Raw genomic sequence first — 15,587 nt, forward strand, 5'->3', positions numbered from 1 at the left:
ATGAGGAAGACAATCTTTTACAAGGATATGTTAGTGGATAAATAGTGGATAGTTAAGGAGGGGACATGTTTTAATTGGCATGCTGTTTCAAATAAAAGTATTGTTTTAATTGTTGACACATTCCAAAGCATGGGAAATACAATTGGTCATACCGTGCCAACAATTCAACTACATTCATCAAATATATATTCAACTCATTCTCCATTAGGTTTCCAATTCAAAACTTGAAGCACTGAACACAGATGAAAATAAATCCGGAAAATCTGCTCAGTTAGTTGATGGCTTTATATTCCTGTTACTATTACAATGGTACATTACACACATGGTCTCTTTGATTTTTAGATGAAAGACAAAACAGGCTAAAACATGAAGTACACAGCATAGCGTCTCTTAAAGTAGAACAGTGAGGATCAGTCAGTTCAGTATTGCAGGAGGAGTAATGCCGGTCAAAACAAGAAGGATATTTCTCAAACCGTCAAACCAGAACACACAAACACACACAGACATCATTTTCAAGAGAAATTAATATATTAGCCAAGAGGAGCACCCAAAACACTGGCCATTTTGGTTTAAGTGGGGCTATAACACTCTACCAACATTTGTAACACATTTCAGTGAAAGTTGAGGTGAGATTATATAGTGAAAACGGTCCGTAGGTGCGGGACACATTGGGGATAAGAGTTTCACAGTATTACACTTCCTCTCGTTCTCTTCACTTAAACCTATACTGTGAACATAAAGCCAGTTATTGCACAAAACTCAAACAAGGATATTCTTCTATGCAAAGCTTAATGTCTGGATTGCAGTTACAGGTCAAGTTACAGGTCAATTATTGTATTATCTAGTGATCACAGAATTAGTACAACACCACCACCATCCTCAGCATAGTGTATTACATATTCAACTGATAGCTAAAGTGAAGTCCCACTATGGCTATCACCAAACCACTAAAATACTTTAATCTCTTTCAGTATCATACTCCAATATTTCAAAAATATTCTGACAGAGCAAATCAATGATCTCCAATGTGATTTACTGATCATATGCTGATCATGGGTCACAGCAATGTAGCTGATATGCAAATAATATATGCAAATAAACACTATTTGTATCAGCAGCTATTCCTGCTCTATACATCGTTCATCGCTCCCTGAGAGACCAAGCTACAGACAGGATCTATTGAGGCCTATGCGTTATCCTGGTTGTCAAATCTGTTTCTACTCGCCAACTTCTTTTGCTACCATCCTGAACATGGAGGCTTAAGGCAACCAGAGCTGGATCAAATCCATACAGTAGCTCGAAGACCTTCAAATACTTGACGATGACCGATGCTTGAAAGTATTTGAGATGCACGTTATTCACTTTGATTTGAAGTTCACACTTTTGGGACTATTCCATTTGTMCCATTGTACCGGGCAAACCAAATCAAGCGCAGAACAAGTATTTGAACGTATTTGACCTATGAGTAGGCCTATGGTTGGATGAGAGATTATTTTGTTACAACGGAGACAAATTTAACCAACAAGTGCTGTAACACTGATTCATAATTTGTTATCTCATCAAAGGTACTTCCTTTGATGACAATAACACATCAACATGCAGGTCGGTTTATTTTCAAGGAAGCCTTTTGGATTTTTGTTTGTTTGTTACATCAGGGTCAAAGATACAAACACTCAAACCCCATGGCCTTTTGTTCACAGTGATTTATGACTTTGAGCACACACTTGTCTTGTATASGGTTCAAATTACATACACATGCACATAGACTCAGTATGTGAGGATGCACTGAAATAGTGTGCTGGACCAAGGTAGTATTTCTATCACTGGAGGAGATGTTCATATTTGAATGCTTACKGGAATGCCCTGGTTTCTTATGGTAGAACCCACCACCATCTCCAGGCATCCCCTATAATTCGATAACAAGTCTCCAATACCCATTTCTGGAGGACATTAGTTGATTCTCTGCCTTTTTGGGTGGACAGCAACCCAGATATAGAGAGTTGTTGACTCAATTAGTTAATAGTCTCCCCTGTCAAGTCTCAGAGCTCAATGAAAGAGTTAACACTGGAGATGGGGGTGTTCAAGGAAGGCCAATAGGTTCAAATGTCTGAGGAGACCATGAAAGTTATAGCAGGGGGGAGGGATTGAGACACTCCAATGTCAATAGAATGATAGACATGGGACCACACACAGATTCCAATGTCTCATGTCTCAAGTGTTTCATAGGTTTCTCACAATGTGAGGGTGTACTGTACAAAGAGGTGCAGCGCGGATGCACGGGCTTCACTTTGCATCTCAAGTCGGTGTACATTGCCCTTGTATATTAGGTGTCAGCGAGTGTGTGCCAGAGCGTCAGTGGCGTCTCTCTCTGTGTCATTCTATCCCAAGCCTGGTCCTGGAGAGCCACGGTGTGTGTGGGCTTTGGTACCAGACACTGCTAGAACACATGATTCTATTAGTCAACTTATGTCAACCAGTCATCACTTACTTTATTAGCAGAATGAGGTGTGTTAAGGCTGGGCCGGGACAAAACAATGCTCACACTCCTGGACCATGTAAAGAACATTGATTGTGTCGAAATATCCATACTAGCGTACTACATACTTAAACTGCATTCTCATTTCGACGTCTGATCTATTAGAATTCTCCACTTTTTTCCGACTCACATGTTTGAAAACAGCGGATAATCAGATAAATTGATGCGGTGTACCAAAATGAACGAATGGCCGGAGTCAACGCAATCACGTATTAGATGACGCATTCGGAGTACTATGTTTGAAATTTCACATACTATATAGCACTTTCTTTTTTGCATACTATTTAGTACGCTAGTATGGGCATTTGGACACGGCCACTGTCATCAACCCAATAGTTACAAACCCTGATCTTGAAAAGCTAGAGTGTGCAGACAGGCTTTTTTACCCAAGCCAACAACACATCTCATTTGAACAATAATCTACTCATCGTGATTGRTTAAGCCTTACTATAAGACATTTTAAAGGCTCATATATGCTTATATCAACTTATAAAACACTAAAACACTACCTGCAGGATGTTTTAGACCTGGGGTGGAACAAAAGCCCACACATACTGCAGCTGTCAAGCACCAAGTGGGAAGATTAGAACCCTTATATTCCAAGGTGCAAATGACACATTGACTCCTGGAGGTGTCCTACAAAGTAGTGGACAGGACCAACATTAATATTCTTAATGCCTACAGAGATGGTACTGTTAACCCAAAATTAATCTTCTTAATGCCTACAGAGATGGTACTGTTACCCCAAAATTAATCTTCTTAATGCCTACAGAGATGGTACTGTTAACCCCAAAATTAATCATCTTAATGCTTACAGTAGTACTGCTAACCAAAAGGGAAGACTATGCACACTGCAATCACGCTGAAGTATTCTGTCCTTCTTTATCCTCAATGCTTACGTGTGCTTTATTGATAATGTTTCGACCCTTAGGTCTACCTTAGGTCAAAACGTTGTCAATGAAGCACATGGGAGCATAATTTGCAATAAGTCAAGTCTTCTTTAGTCTTTTACAAACATATTCTTGGATCTCTAGCACCTGCTTAAAAACACTGGACATGCGTCATGTCATTTTCCTCCTACACTGTAATACTTTTAACAGTAACCTTTGGGGGTGCCCTAATCTGTTCATTCCTACCCTGCTTCTGTGTGCTATACCAGGTCCCAGATTTGTTTGTACTGACAGCACACAATCTGGTACCTGTCTAGCTGCAGTGTCCTTTCTGCATCTCATCTCTCCTCCTCCAGCCTGTTCAGGCAGTCCACCACGTCCTGCCCGCTGGCCCAGGGCACCACGCTGACCTTAAGGCCCTCCGTCCCAGCGTCCTGCATCTCCTGCAGCAGCCGGTGCATGGGAAAGTGCCTCCTGGGGAAGGCCGTGTCGCGGGGCCCCAGGGCTAGCATGGGGCAAATGTCGTTGGCCCCGTCCCCCACGTAGAACACCCTCTGGAAGGGGCAGCCGCCGCGCTCCTGCTGCCGCCGCGCCAGGTACTCCCGTACGATCACCTGCTTGCACATGTTATCGGGGCAGCGCTGGCAGCCGTGGGCGTGGAAGGGCAGGAGCACCAGGCGCCCCTGAGCGTCGAAGCTGGCCGGGTTGGTGAAGATCCTGTGGAAGAGGTGGCGAGCCCCAGCCCTCTCCAGCCATGCCTCAATGAAGTACATGTTTGCGTCGGAGACCACCACCAACTCAAAGTCCTGCTTGCGGGACTGGAGGTACTGGAAGAGAGTGAGAAGGCCGGGCGTGGGGGGAATTTGCTCGACCTTGGAGCGAATGGAGTCCTCAGTGACGCCCTGCTCAGCAATGTAGGCCAGGATGCGCTGCATTTGCTCGTTGTAGTAGCCCTCGCGGTACGAGTGTCTCAGCCAATCGGGGAGCTGCTGGCCTGGGGCGGCGCGCACCACTGCATCGTCGCTGCTCTCGTTGACGATAGTTTCGTCGAAGTCGAAGAGAACCAGGAAGCGTTTGGGAGGGGACGGGACCGGGGCCGTGGAAGGGACAGATGAGGCAGCCATGTTTGGGGAGCGGTGGGACGGTGGCTCGCCCACACCTGAGGAAGATAAGAGGACAGGGGGACAAAAGAGACGGTTGAACAAAGTGAGTCATGCCAGTGTTTACCATGGTGGTCGAAACTTACTAGTGGCTTCCTTTTGAGATGTGGCTTAAGACTGTGACCTAGCTAAAAATATTGCCCCTGTGTACTATAGGCCAACTGTACTGTACATTTTGTGAACCACTGTGGTGTGCATTTGGCTGACATCTTGAATCCTGAATGTCTTATCACCCTCTGTCATCATGTCATGTCATTGCTGGTATGCCTCTGGTCCAAACTCCACCAAGTAAAAAGTAAAAGTACCACATTATGGGTTGATGCGTTGCACAGACCTTGATTAAACCTGTTATTAAATCTGTGACTGAAAATACCTTTCAATGGAGACTTTCCATTGAGCGAGCTTAATGAGCTTTAAATTGCAACAACGTAAGGCGGCGGAAATGGGGAGAATTTACAACCAGCCCAGACTAAGTCCTTAGGACTGGACTTTGGGATTTAAGAATTACTACAGGAGGAAAGGAAGAGATGTGGAGTTGAGGTAAGAAAACGGGTCTGAGATACCAAATGGAATGTATCGAAGAGAAAACCAACAGGGAGGACATTCACATACAGTTTATGGCAAGTGTGGGAAAATGTAGCATCCCGATTGTTTTGAAAGATATCACTTGAATTATTAAGCTATAGCGCGATAAAATAATATCTGCACAACTTTATCAACAAACAACACACTAGGCCTACACTTGGCAATATTCAAATGCTGAACATCTCCACATTCATTCAATAGATTAACATGGAGCCCCTAGGATACAGCCCACAGCCTCAACCTTGGAATGATGCCATTTTGACATAAGAGCTAGGCTTCAAGCAGGCACAAGGCACTACTGTTGCAGCCTTGCTGTAACTGGAGTGGAGAAAGAGGGCTGGGCCACAAGGATATTACATCACACTGCATATCTTGACCATAAGTGGACCAACGGAGAGCAGTCAATTGGTTCAATATTCCCTAGTGTCCCAAGCGTTCCTAAAATCAATCATAGCAACAAATAAATAATAATTTGGTCTAAGTAACCTAATAAATAGTCATGATAAATGATAGTCTTAGTAAAATGTTGCAACCCATTGAAATAGCATATTGGCTGCTGCTGTTTGTTGATTTAAAGTAACAGCTTTGTTAGTTTATATGGTTGGATTTTATAGGCCTATGCAATGGTGCCTATATGCATTTTAAACCCAGACCGTTACAGCATAGAACTCTTACGTGAACAAATCTCCCCATCAGCAAAGCAGAAGTGCAACAGCAGATTAAATAATTAAAGTGTAAAGAGCAGCGCAGTGCTGCAACATTTGCGCATTGCAATCCCAAAAGAAAAACAAAACGTCCTGCCCATTTTTGAAAAACAGTGTTAGATTATGGGCTATTCCCAGGCCGATCAAAGACACTTTGCTGATACAGCCTGCGTAAATACAGATCTAATTTTACACATGCCAATACAACTGTTCCAACGCACCTCATCAGATGACTGATAAACGCTGATTTCCATTCCCACACTGGTCCCCTTATTTATAGTACATATCCACTGACTAAGCTGTCTAAATATACACTCGAACAGCTATTATTAATGCGACTAAAGGTTACCCTTGAAGGTCCGTAGCGCAACCCACTCCACTGTCCGATTTGGGTACATTGACCGTGCATTTTTTGGGGGTTTGCGCGCCAGGGGATCAAAAGACAAAATCAATATTAAGCAGAACAGAGAGAATAGATAGACGATATTATGACATCAAAKAATTATACCGGTGAACATGTGATTTCAAATGGTCAGCTCTGTGCCCCTCGTCCTGAGTGGTTGCTGGTGCCCGGCTACCGCATTCTTGTGTCGGCGACRGGACATTTGCTTCGCCTCGCCGGGTAGCGGGGGCAGATGAATTAAATGCATTCCAACTCCCCCACCATGGGCGTCAAAACCAAGGAGAGCGACAGCCGCGATGACGTCCAACTGCGTCCCAGTGACGCGACAACATAGGAGGCGGCTACAGGTTTACGTGCGTAGATTGTGCTACGCGCTCTCAGCCATGTATTGACACGGTATAACGCTCTTTGTATAATAGCATGGAATATACCTAAATTATCTCATTGGTGGGTGCTTATATTTGTCCTATGTATGTGGAGAGTGGAAATTGTTTTTTTGCATATCCCAACTCCCCATGAGACACCCTTGGAGAGTGGGGCCATGACCAGGGTCTGCCATTATCAAAGGCAACCCTGGTGAATTTAGGTGTAAATGCCTTGCTCAAGGGCACATTGGCAGATTTTTCACATTTTGGCGACCTTACTGGCCCAACGTTCTAACCTTTAGGCTTCCTGCCGCCCTAGTTATATTGCTGAAGAAAAACACCATATGAGAAAATGTGTCAATAAAGCGTAGTAGACCGCTATAGCTTACTGACGTATGGTAAAGGAAGAATTTAAAAAGTATTCAATGGTAGTTCATTGCATTTGTGTAGAGTTGGAACACAGCGTGCCTATGTTTATTCATGTATGTGCAACACTCGTGACCTACACACATTATCATGGTAACAGTCCCCGTGTGGGCTACAGTAATCTGTTTTATAGATCTCCTGTATCTTCTGTTCTCAGCCATTGACGTGGTGGAACATAGCGCCATTGTACAAGCTCCGCCAACAAGTCCACTGATTGCTGGTCAAGGTTGTTCAATGGTAGGCCACAGTACAGTATATTGACCAGATATTCACTATTAATCGTCAATGGAATTGAAGTTCTTAGGTTGGAAGGGTTTCAGTGAACCTTCTTAGGCTGTTTCAATGTCATAAATTGAGATCTAAAGATCAGAAACAAAAAAACAGGATGCCTTTTGGCAAACAAAGACATTAAGACAACTTTTCTAATGCTGTGAGAAAATGACTACTAGACAGTTTGACAGAACACTTTATGTAACACTTGATCACATAGAGAACCTCTCCCTCAATGTCAGCCAAACAAATGAGCTGATTGGACTTCAGGAGGAACCAGGATGGGCACGCCTCCATCCTTATCAAAGGGGCCTCCGTGGTGACCTACAAAATGTCAAGTTCATCTCTGAGGAGCTGAAATGGTCAAACTACACAAACTACACAGACACAATGGTGAAGAAGGCACAAGAAGGTGGTGACTCCATGCATTTCCCCATTTGGAAACTTTCCCTCCCCTCAACAGGCATCTACCATGCCCCCACCCCAATGGACACTTATCATGCTGAACACATTTACATTTTAGTCATTTAGCAGATAGCCACCACTACCCCACTCCCTCCCCCAATTTCCCTGCCCACACCCCAATGGACATTTATATTTATCAATGTCACAGTTGTGAACATATACTGTATATGTTATTATTATACATTTGTTTATGTTTTATTGTTTCATTCACAATTGCACRGTTGGAGCTCAGAGCTTAAGAATTTCACTGTACATTGCAAGTGACTAAATAAAAATCAAATCTATATATTTTGTCTCAAACTTCCAACCTCGTCATGACCAAGCTTCCTGCCCACCTGCACAGAAAGTTGAAATGGAATTGTATTTAACTTCTGGCTTCCTGTGGACTGTTTTTGTGCATCACTGTAGCACTTGATAGGTTGGAAGCAATGATAAACCCTGGATTGCTGGTGCTGCTGTACGTATTGGTCATCGAGTGGCTTTGAAACCACCGGTCGGCCATTTTGTCATTCCCCAGTAGGAGCAGTCCTCCATAGGAATGAATGGATTCTACAGTATTTCAATTAAATGTTTCAAGGACAAAATTACATGTATTTAAATATTATTTTTGTTTTAGTGGGACAGTAACATTAGTAATCTCAAAAATGATACTTTAAATCTCAAAAAAGTATACTTTAAGGACAATTTTATGGTTTGCTCACATAATATAATTTAAAAGTATGTATTATGATTTCTGTAATAGAATAAAAGTGGCAAAACGAATGTAGACATTAATAAAAGCATTTCTATGGCTTCCAAAATATTTTTTGTAATGGGTGGGAGTGCCAAGATGGGGGCACTGTGACTTCAACACAGCGCCCCCAATTGGTTATCTAGTGTATATATAAGTCATTAGAATTGAGCCCATTATTAGCTTTCYGTGATGTAATGGTGACCTCTTGTGGTAGGTGTGCTCACACCGTGTCAGTTATTTTACCGTCGAGGAAATTGTACTTTGATATATTCCAAAAACTAAAAAATATTCCCCCAAAAATGTATCTAAAAACTTCGAATGGAACTTGATAACGCTAATGTTCCCTTTTCTGTTCTCACAAAAAAATTGTTGCTGTTTTTATGTTTTTGACGAGATCATTGACTCMTTCACGCAAGTCCTTTCACTTTCCATTTCTTGAGAACCGAAAATAATCGCTCTCAGATTTGCAAGCAACAGTTCGTCATTTTGCTCTTATAACATATCTCGTTTCATATTTGAATCTAGGACAAACGCACACAAACGAAAGGTAATATCCAAAGATTTTAATAAATTGCTCAAATATCAAATACATTTGCAATGTTGTAGGCCTAGTAGGTCTGAAGGTGCATTAGGCTATATCATATGTGGCTCTTATCCAGGTARTGGGTTGGCCTATATTTTGCGAGCCACAACATCGTGACTTGAATGACCAACAATGCAAATCAACATAGTTCACTTTTTTTAATTAAACATGGAGTGATTTACACAGACAGATTGCTTTATGATTTGTTCATATCTTTGTGCACAGCATGTATAGAAGCAATTATTCAGGCCTGCCTAACGTAGTCTTGTTCTGAAATTATTTCGGCAATAAAAATGTATTTTGATTTACGTGTCAGAATCATTGATAATATGATATTGAAATGACTGAAACCTGAGGGTTTCARTACTGAAAAAAATGTACGCTTTCTGAGCTGCTATTATAACTGTATACTCGTTAAAAAATGTTAAATTGATTCGTTTGCGATCAGTGATTGCAATTTCAACATTTGGCAAAACGTTGTTTACTGTGGATGCCCTTGGCCTTGCCTATTCTTACAGATAAATAACAAGGATGGCGAAGGAGGGTGGAACGGTCAGAGTGTGTGGGTTACCCCTAGATATCAGTAAAAACAGACTGATCGACAAGCTCCACATTCATTTCATGCGGAAGAGGAATGGAGGAGGGGACATTTCATCTGTCACGGTCTCCAAGACAACGCCCGGCTCTGCCTTCATTACCTTTGAGGACAGCGAAGGTTAGAGGTCGATCGGTGGGCTTGGGGAAAAATTAAGGAAGTAGATAGTATGATAAGTAAAACATAGAGAACCTTAAGAGGAAAAGTACTGAAGATTACAAGATGTTTTGTGTGTATACTACACATATCTGATTTAGCTGATTGATGGGTCTGACATGCAATTATCTTGATAAGGGACATCCTATAGAGCACATCCTATAATGCATATTCAGGTAGCCTGCAGTGTGTCCTTGAGGAGTTTAACGTGAACGTAATGTTTGTTGTCTTTTTTTAAATTCTACATGACACGCAGTGGCTCGGAGAGTGGTTGAACATCAGAATCACACATTATCAGTGAATGACAAGCAATATGAGCTAAGTGTGAGTTTGCACAGCAAAGACGTTGACCCAGATGAGGTAAGGCATGCGAATAAATCATCTGAACATCTCCTCTTTTTAGTCAAATCCTAGTCTCACTCTTCTTAATTCAATCTTTCAGCTCTTTGTGGACACAGCTGTGACAGTGGACTACAGCAAATTGAATGGGGGGAAAACATCGATATCTAACATCCTCAAAAATGCCTGCGACATAAAATGCACCTTTCACGTTCAGGCTGACCTCTGCACTTTCAAAGGTCGCTACACAGAAGTCCAAATCCTGACCAAGTGTCTGCTGAGACTTTTCAATTCACAGACCTCAAAAGATGTCCATTCCCTTAAAGCTGAGGCCACCACCAAGGATGACAAAAGATACAACTCTGCTCAAGGACGAACAGAAAAACAGCAGGACACTGAGACCTCAGGACAGGCCAACGGACTGGATCTGGGGAACGGTTCCAGTAGAGCCTCTGAGAGTAATCGTGCCCTTCTTCAAGAATCTTACACCAATGATAGAAAGGGGGCGGATGCATTGTACACATCATACACCAATCATAGAGAGGAAGCGGGGGCATTGCATACATCTTACACCAGTGACATAGAGGATGCAGTGGCATTAGAGAAGGGAACCTCAATGGAGGACTTCTCAATGGTCATAGACTCAGACATCTTCCGATACCTCCGAAAGTACTGCTCGGCTGAGTACCAGAACATCCTCGACAGGCATGGAGTAGAGATACTGGATGTCGCCACCAGAGATATCACCACCCTCTACCTGCAGCTTAAGGCTGGGGCCACTGGGCGAGKTGTGGAGCATCTAAGGCTTGCGCATGGGGAGCTGGCCTGGCTGTACCAAGACAAAGAGGCCCAACTTCGCAAGGAGCAGTTGGCTAAGGAAAGCTTCCCCGGGTTGGGGCTCCAGCAGGCTTTTAAAACCTTAACGCAGAGATTCACAAAGCTGCTGATCAATGAAGACAAGTCCAATGTCTATCTGGTGGGCAGTGGAAGTGACGTGTCGGAGGCCAAGCAGTTCCTATTGGAAATGCAAGGGACAACAAAGGAGCACGGTCAAGAGTTACTTCACTCCTCAGGAGATGCGTCTCTACCCTTTGTCCCTGACACCAAGCTTAGAAAAGAAAGGGCTGTGAGGAGCAAAGAATTCAAAATGGCTGCCACATTTGGGAGAACTATGGGTTCTGAGAAACCTAAAGATGATGAGAATTGGTCCAGCTTGAGTGACGTAAAGGCTCCTGRGGATCACCAGATAAATAGTTTCTCGTCCACAAAACCCATTAGAATGAATGACCAGAAATTAGGTAGTGGACCAATTTCAGGGATTACGAGTCAGAATGTTGAAATKTCAAGTTCTGGTCCAAGGGATCTCCAGGAAGACACCCTCTTCAAAAGGTATGAACCATTGTCSACTGCTTCCTTGTCTGGTAAACCCCCTCTGAACTTGGCACAAAACAATGAAACCAGACCCACAAAAGCAGCAAACTTTAGTGAATTCCAGGGCTACTCAATGGATGATATGGACATGTCTGTGGATAGGGCGGTTCCAACTGGCGTAGTCCAACAATCCAAGTCAATTTCCACTCTGAGACGGTCCAACAGTTTCTCAGGGCAGGTTAGGACCAAACAAGTCAGAAAGGACAGCAGCTCAGCTGTAGACCTGTTTGGAAAGACCAAAGGAGGCGAAACTACTAGTCACCCAGAGACTAGGCAAGTCTTCAGTGTAGAGCTGGTGGTGCCCACAACTCAATGGTTATACACAAAGGATGTTTTCCGCATACTGCTAGAGGAAGTAACCTCTGACCTGCAGATGAAGGAGAAAAAAACATTAAATGAGGTCGTCCTCCAACTGAGAGGGAAAGATCCAGCCAACGTCAGGGTGTGTCAGCAGGTGCTGAAAAAGCTGATTGCCAAGGTGGCCGAGGACTTCTCCACCCATGAGCTGTTGTTAACACAGCTGGGTGTGTCAGACTCGAAGAATGAGACAGTTGAGGTGTTATGCACCACTGTGAGAGAGACATGGGAGAAAGTGAAAATCATTCCAATGCCAAATACTAAGAGCATTTTAATCTTTGGTCCAACACTGGATTGTTTCGAGGCGATATCATTTCTAAAAGAGATGCTTCACTTTGGAACAGAGGGGGAACAGACCATGAAAGAGAGACCCATTGATCTTAAGAAACCATCTTCTGATTCTCCATCCAACCCTGACATAAACCCCTCAGCAGCGCATCAGAGCTCTGCCAGTAGTGACAAACAAGACCAGGAGACCACCTCTGCGACCGACATTGTTTCATCAGGGAGCTCGGAGGGAGTGAGCCAATCAGGTGTGAAGAAAGTGCCTGTTTTGAAGCTTCGGTTAGGAGCAGCTGGTCCCGTAGATGAAAAGAGTTTCAGGACAATCAGTGCTCCCTATAAAGCAGAGGGGTCACTAAGAGTGACAGAAGGAAATGATGCAGCACCATTACCAGAGCACAGTGCTCAGAGGTTGACAGGGCCAAAGCCTGAGGAAAGCCAGATACCTAACAGTAGGGGACTGCAGACCCAAAAGAACCATAGCGAAGGAAATGCCGGTTTGTCCTGTATATGTGGAACCGCAGGGGAATCTGTATCTTGGACGGCTGGTGGAAAAGCCATGTGCCCATCATGCGTGGAATGTACAAAGTCTCATGCAATGAATCCGCAAAGCGCCTCCGCCAAACATTACGGGGCAAGCCGGTCCAATGAGAAGCAAGATGTGAAAGACACCGAGGTGAAGGCCAGTCCATCTTGTGTAGGTGGAACCACTGGGGAATCTGTGTCTATGACTGCTTGTGGCGGGGCCTTGTGCCAGAATCACATCCATCCCGACTGTAAAGTACGCCCTAAATCTAAGGAGGTTGTCGTGGGCATCCGAGGGACCATGACCCGCAGTGAGATGTCCATCAGTCTGATTGGGTACAACAAGGATACAACACTGAAGATAACCTACAACATTCCTGATGGCATCCAAGGGGTAAGCTCTAACCTTTGAGAATTGGGAATTGTTCAAAGGGATTGGAAATGACAGAGAGTTTGGTTAGGCTGCACCTTTACATCACACATATTTATTACTGCCGCAATGTTTCATATTACAATATCTCTTGATGTGAATCCACCTGGTACATAGCCACGTGTGATCAACACCGAGATCATCAATCGACAGGCATTGTAGAATCCTTATGACAGTCGTACAAAGGCTTTATGTCTAAGGGTGTGTAGATGAGGTCTTACCTATAGATGTATGTTGCCTCCTCGTGATCTACATACCACCTCTGTGCAGAAAGACCATCCAAACCCTGGGGGATCTTTCCAAGGGGGCACGTTCCATGCCTTCCTGCCTCTGAATGAAACGACTCTCAAGCTTCTGCCATGCCTCGAACGTGCCTTTCATCGAGGCCTCACCTTCAATGTGAGAGTAGGGGACACTAGGGATTGTGTGACCTGGGGTAGCATCCCACACAAGACCAGCATCGAGGGAGGGTTTTCCAGGTGAGGTTTTTGTCCAATGTACAGTATGAAAACTATGACATTGAAATATGAAACAAATTTCAACAGTGATACTATAGTGGCAGTGCTATAATCCGAGATTCTTACCCTGGTAGGCCTAAAAGATGAGTTGAAATAGGTTTAGTAGATTGTGGTCCTAAATAAGTCTCCCCTCTATAGGAATGGATACCCAGACTCAAGATATCTCAGATGCTTAGCTGAGGCACTGAGGTCTCATGGTATCGAGGAGGGCTGAAAAACTGCAATGGATCAAGACCTGAGAAAAACCTCAAAACTGACCGAACAGCGCTTTAAAAATGTAATCATTAATTATTTTTTGCCGTACATTTTCCTATGTAAACACTAAAGTTATATAACAAAAAAAAGTAAGGTTCACAATACATATTATTCTATGAAAAATAGTCACAATCAGGAAATGCTCATGATAATGCATATGTAACACAGTGAAGATGCATATGTTGAACATACTGTATATTGGTTGACTCAAATGATCAAAATACAGATATCAGTTCAGATGTCATTTGGTTCTCCTTTCCAGCTACAGTTCCACTTTCAAGTCTGAGTTGTTTGGAGTGACACTTGGAATATACCGGTCTACTGGTCAGAAACAAAGTAACTACACATCTACCACAAACAGAGCAAAMTAAAAAGATCCCCCAAAGAATGCTTACACTGATTCGGTCATGCTCTCCACAGCTCCAGTATTGCGTTTATACAGAATAATTCAAGGACTGTGTGCAGTACTGTTACTGAAGTGCAGGGGGAGCAATTGGTCTGTATTTGAGATTGTCCAGAATCCCAAGCAGGATACTGTATATAGGACAGCTCAGGGCGTGAAAGCACAAAGAAATAGGCATAGCCTAGATAAGCCAGTTTGTCATTTTGGAATGCAATTTATTAATTTCAGAAAACATGTACAGTACAATACAGGTAAGGCATAGGGCAAAACGTCAGAAAAGCGTCACCAGTTCATGTGGACAGCGTCATAGAAAGTGGTGAAAACACAGATTCAAGCACTGCAGAGAATTTCAATCAAAGACTTCAAATACATCAAGGAAGTGTATGATAACATAAACAAACCACTTGTAAAGTTAGTAGTGTCATATTAAGGGCTTGGGTACGTCCGTAGGTGCTTTTGGATGAAGTAAAAATAGGCAAACAAATATGGGGATTTGAGCAACAAACGCATTACCACAACAAACCGCTGGCTCTGAACAATGAAAATCAACGGTCAGTATGATTCAGGTTTCAGAATGGGTGGAAACACCTGCAGGGTCATAAGGACTCAGGGGGGGAAAAGAATCAGATACTCAGATTCCCGGTCCCAATTCCTTCCAGAAAATCCCAGCCATGTCTTAGCTCATACCTCATTCATTCTAATGCCAGGAAAGAAGGAACACTACACAAACCCAACCTTTCCATTTTCACTTCTGACAGAGAGGAAAAATTGCAAATGGAAAAACAAACACTAATCCTAAACACATTCCTAAACAAAAGTTACATTTCAATTGACTTGTTTAACATGAAAATAAAGAGATGGGAAGGCTCTCCGGAGAGAGAGAGAGAGAGAGAGAGAGAGAGAGAGAGAGAGAGAGAGAGAGGGAGTGGAGAGTATGAGTGGAATGTGTGTGGTGGCGTGGTTTTGGACGGGGAGAAGAGTAGCTTCCTTTCTCTGCTGTGTCGGGTTACCGCCACAGCTGGGAAAAACATCTGCTTCCTCTTATATTAACCATTTGGAGTTTTGAAAGCAGAGTGGAATTAGAGCCTCATTTTGTATTTGCAAACTTGATTTAGTCAGAACAGAATTAGAGGGGGAGATACAGTAGAAAGAATGGTCATGGGAATCGAACCCCAG

The 15,587-nt window shown here is 43.2% G+C and overlaps 2 protein-coding genes across 4 annotated transcripts; one reads left to right on the forward strand and one right to left on the reverse strand.

Moving 5' to 3' along the window:
• Positions 1–267: 267 nt before the first annotated feature.
• Positions 268–6,578, reverse strand: LOC111978385 (probable phosphatase phospho1). Of its 2 annotated transcripts, none has more exons than XM_024008413.2 (2): positions 6,384–6,578; positions 268–4,585 (listed from the first exon to the last, which is right to left on the reverse strand). In XM_024008413.2, the coding sequence occupies exons 1-2, from the start codon at positions 6,391–6,393 to the stop codon at positions 3,765–3,767; spliced, it is 831 nt and encodes a 276-aa protein (XP_023864181.1). In that variant the 5' UTR covers positions 6,394–6,578; the 3' UTR covers positions 268–3,764. The 2 variants fall into 2 exon arrangements, with proteins under 2 accessions (XP_023864181.1, XP_023864182.1); XM_024008414.2 differs by lacking the exon at positions 6,384–6,578 and adding an exon at positions 6,097–6,337.
• Positions 6,579–8,960: 2,382 nt separating this feature from the next.
• On the forward strand, positions 8,961–14,357 carry LOC111977733 (uncharacterized). Of its 2 annotated transcripts, XR_002879078.2 has the most exons (7): positions 8,961–9,084; positions 9,639–9,835; positions 10,128–10,231; positions 10,314–13,199; positions 13,506–13,714; positions 13,892–14,030; positions 14,271–14,357. XR_002879078.2 is itself a non-coding variant. In XM_024007307.2 (6 exons), the coding sequence occupies exons 2-6, from the start codon at positions 9,652–9,654 to the stop codon at positions 13,965–13,967; spliced, it is 3,459 nt and encodes a 1,152-aa protein (XP_023863075.1). In that variant the 5' UTR covers positions 8,961–9,084; positions 9,639–9,651; the 3' UTR covers positions 13,968–14,252. The 2 variants fall into 2 exon arrangements, 1 of the variants encoding a protein (XP_023863075.1); XM_024007307.2 differs by lacking the exon at positions 14,271–14,357 and having other exon boundaries at positions 13,892–14,252.
• The last annotated feature ends 1,230 nt before the right edge of the window (positions 14,358–15,587 follow it).

This window comes from Salvelinus sp. IW2-2015, linkage group LG18, assembly GCF_002910315.2.
Source record: "Salvelinus sp. IW2-2015 linkage group LG18, ASM291031v2, whole genome shotgun sequence".
Classification (NCBI taxonomy): Eukaryota; Metazoa; Chordata; class Actinopteri; order Salmoniformes; family Salmonidae; genus Salvelinus; species Salvelinus sp. IW2-2015.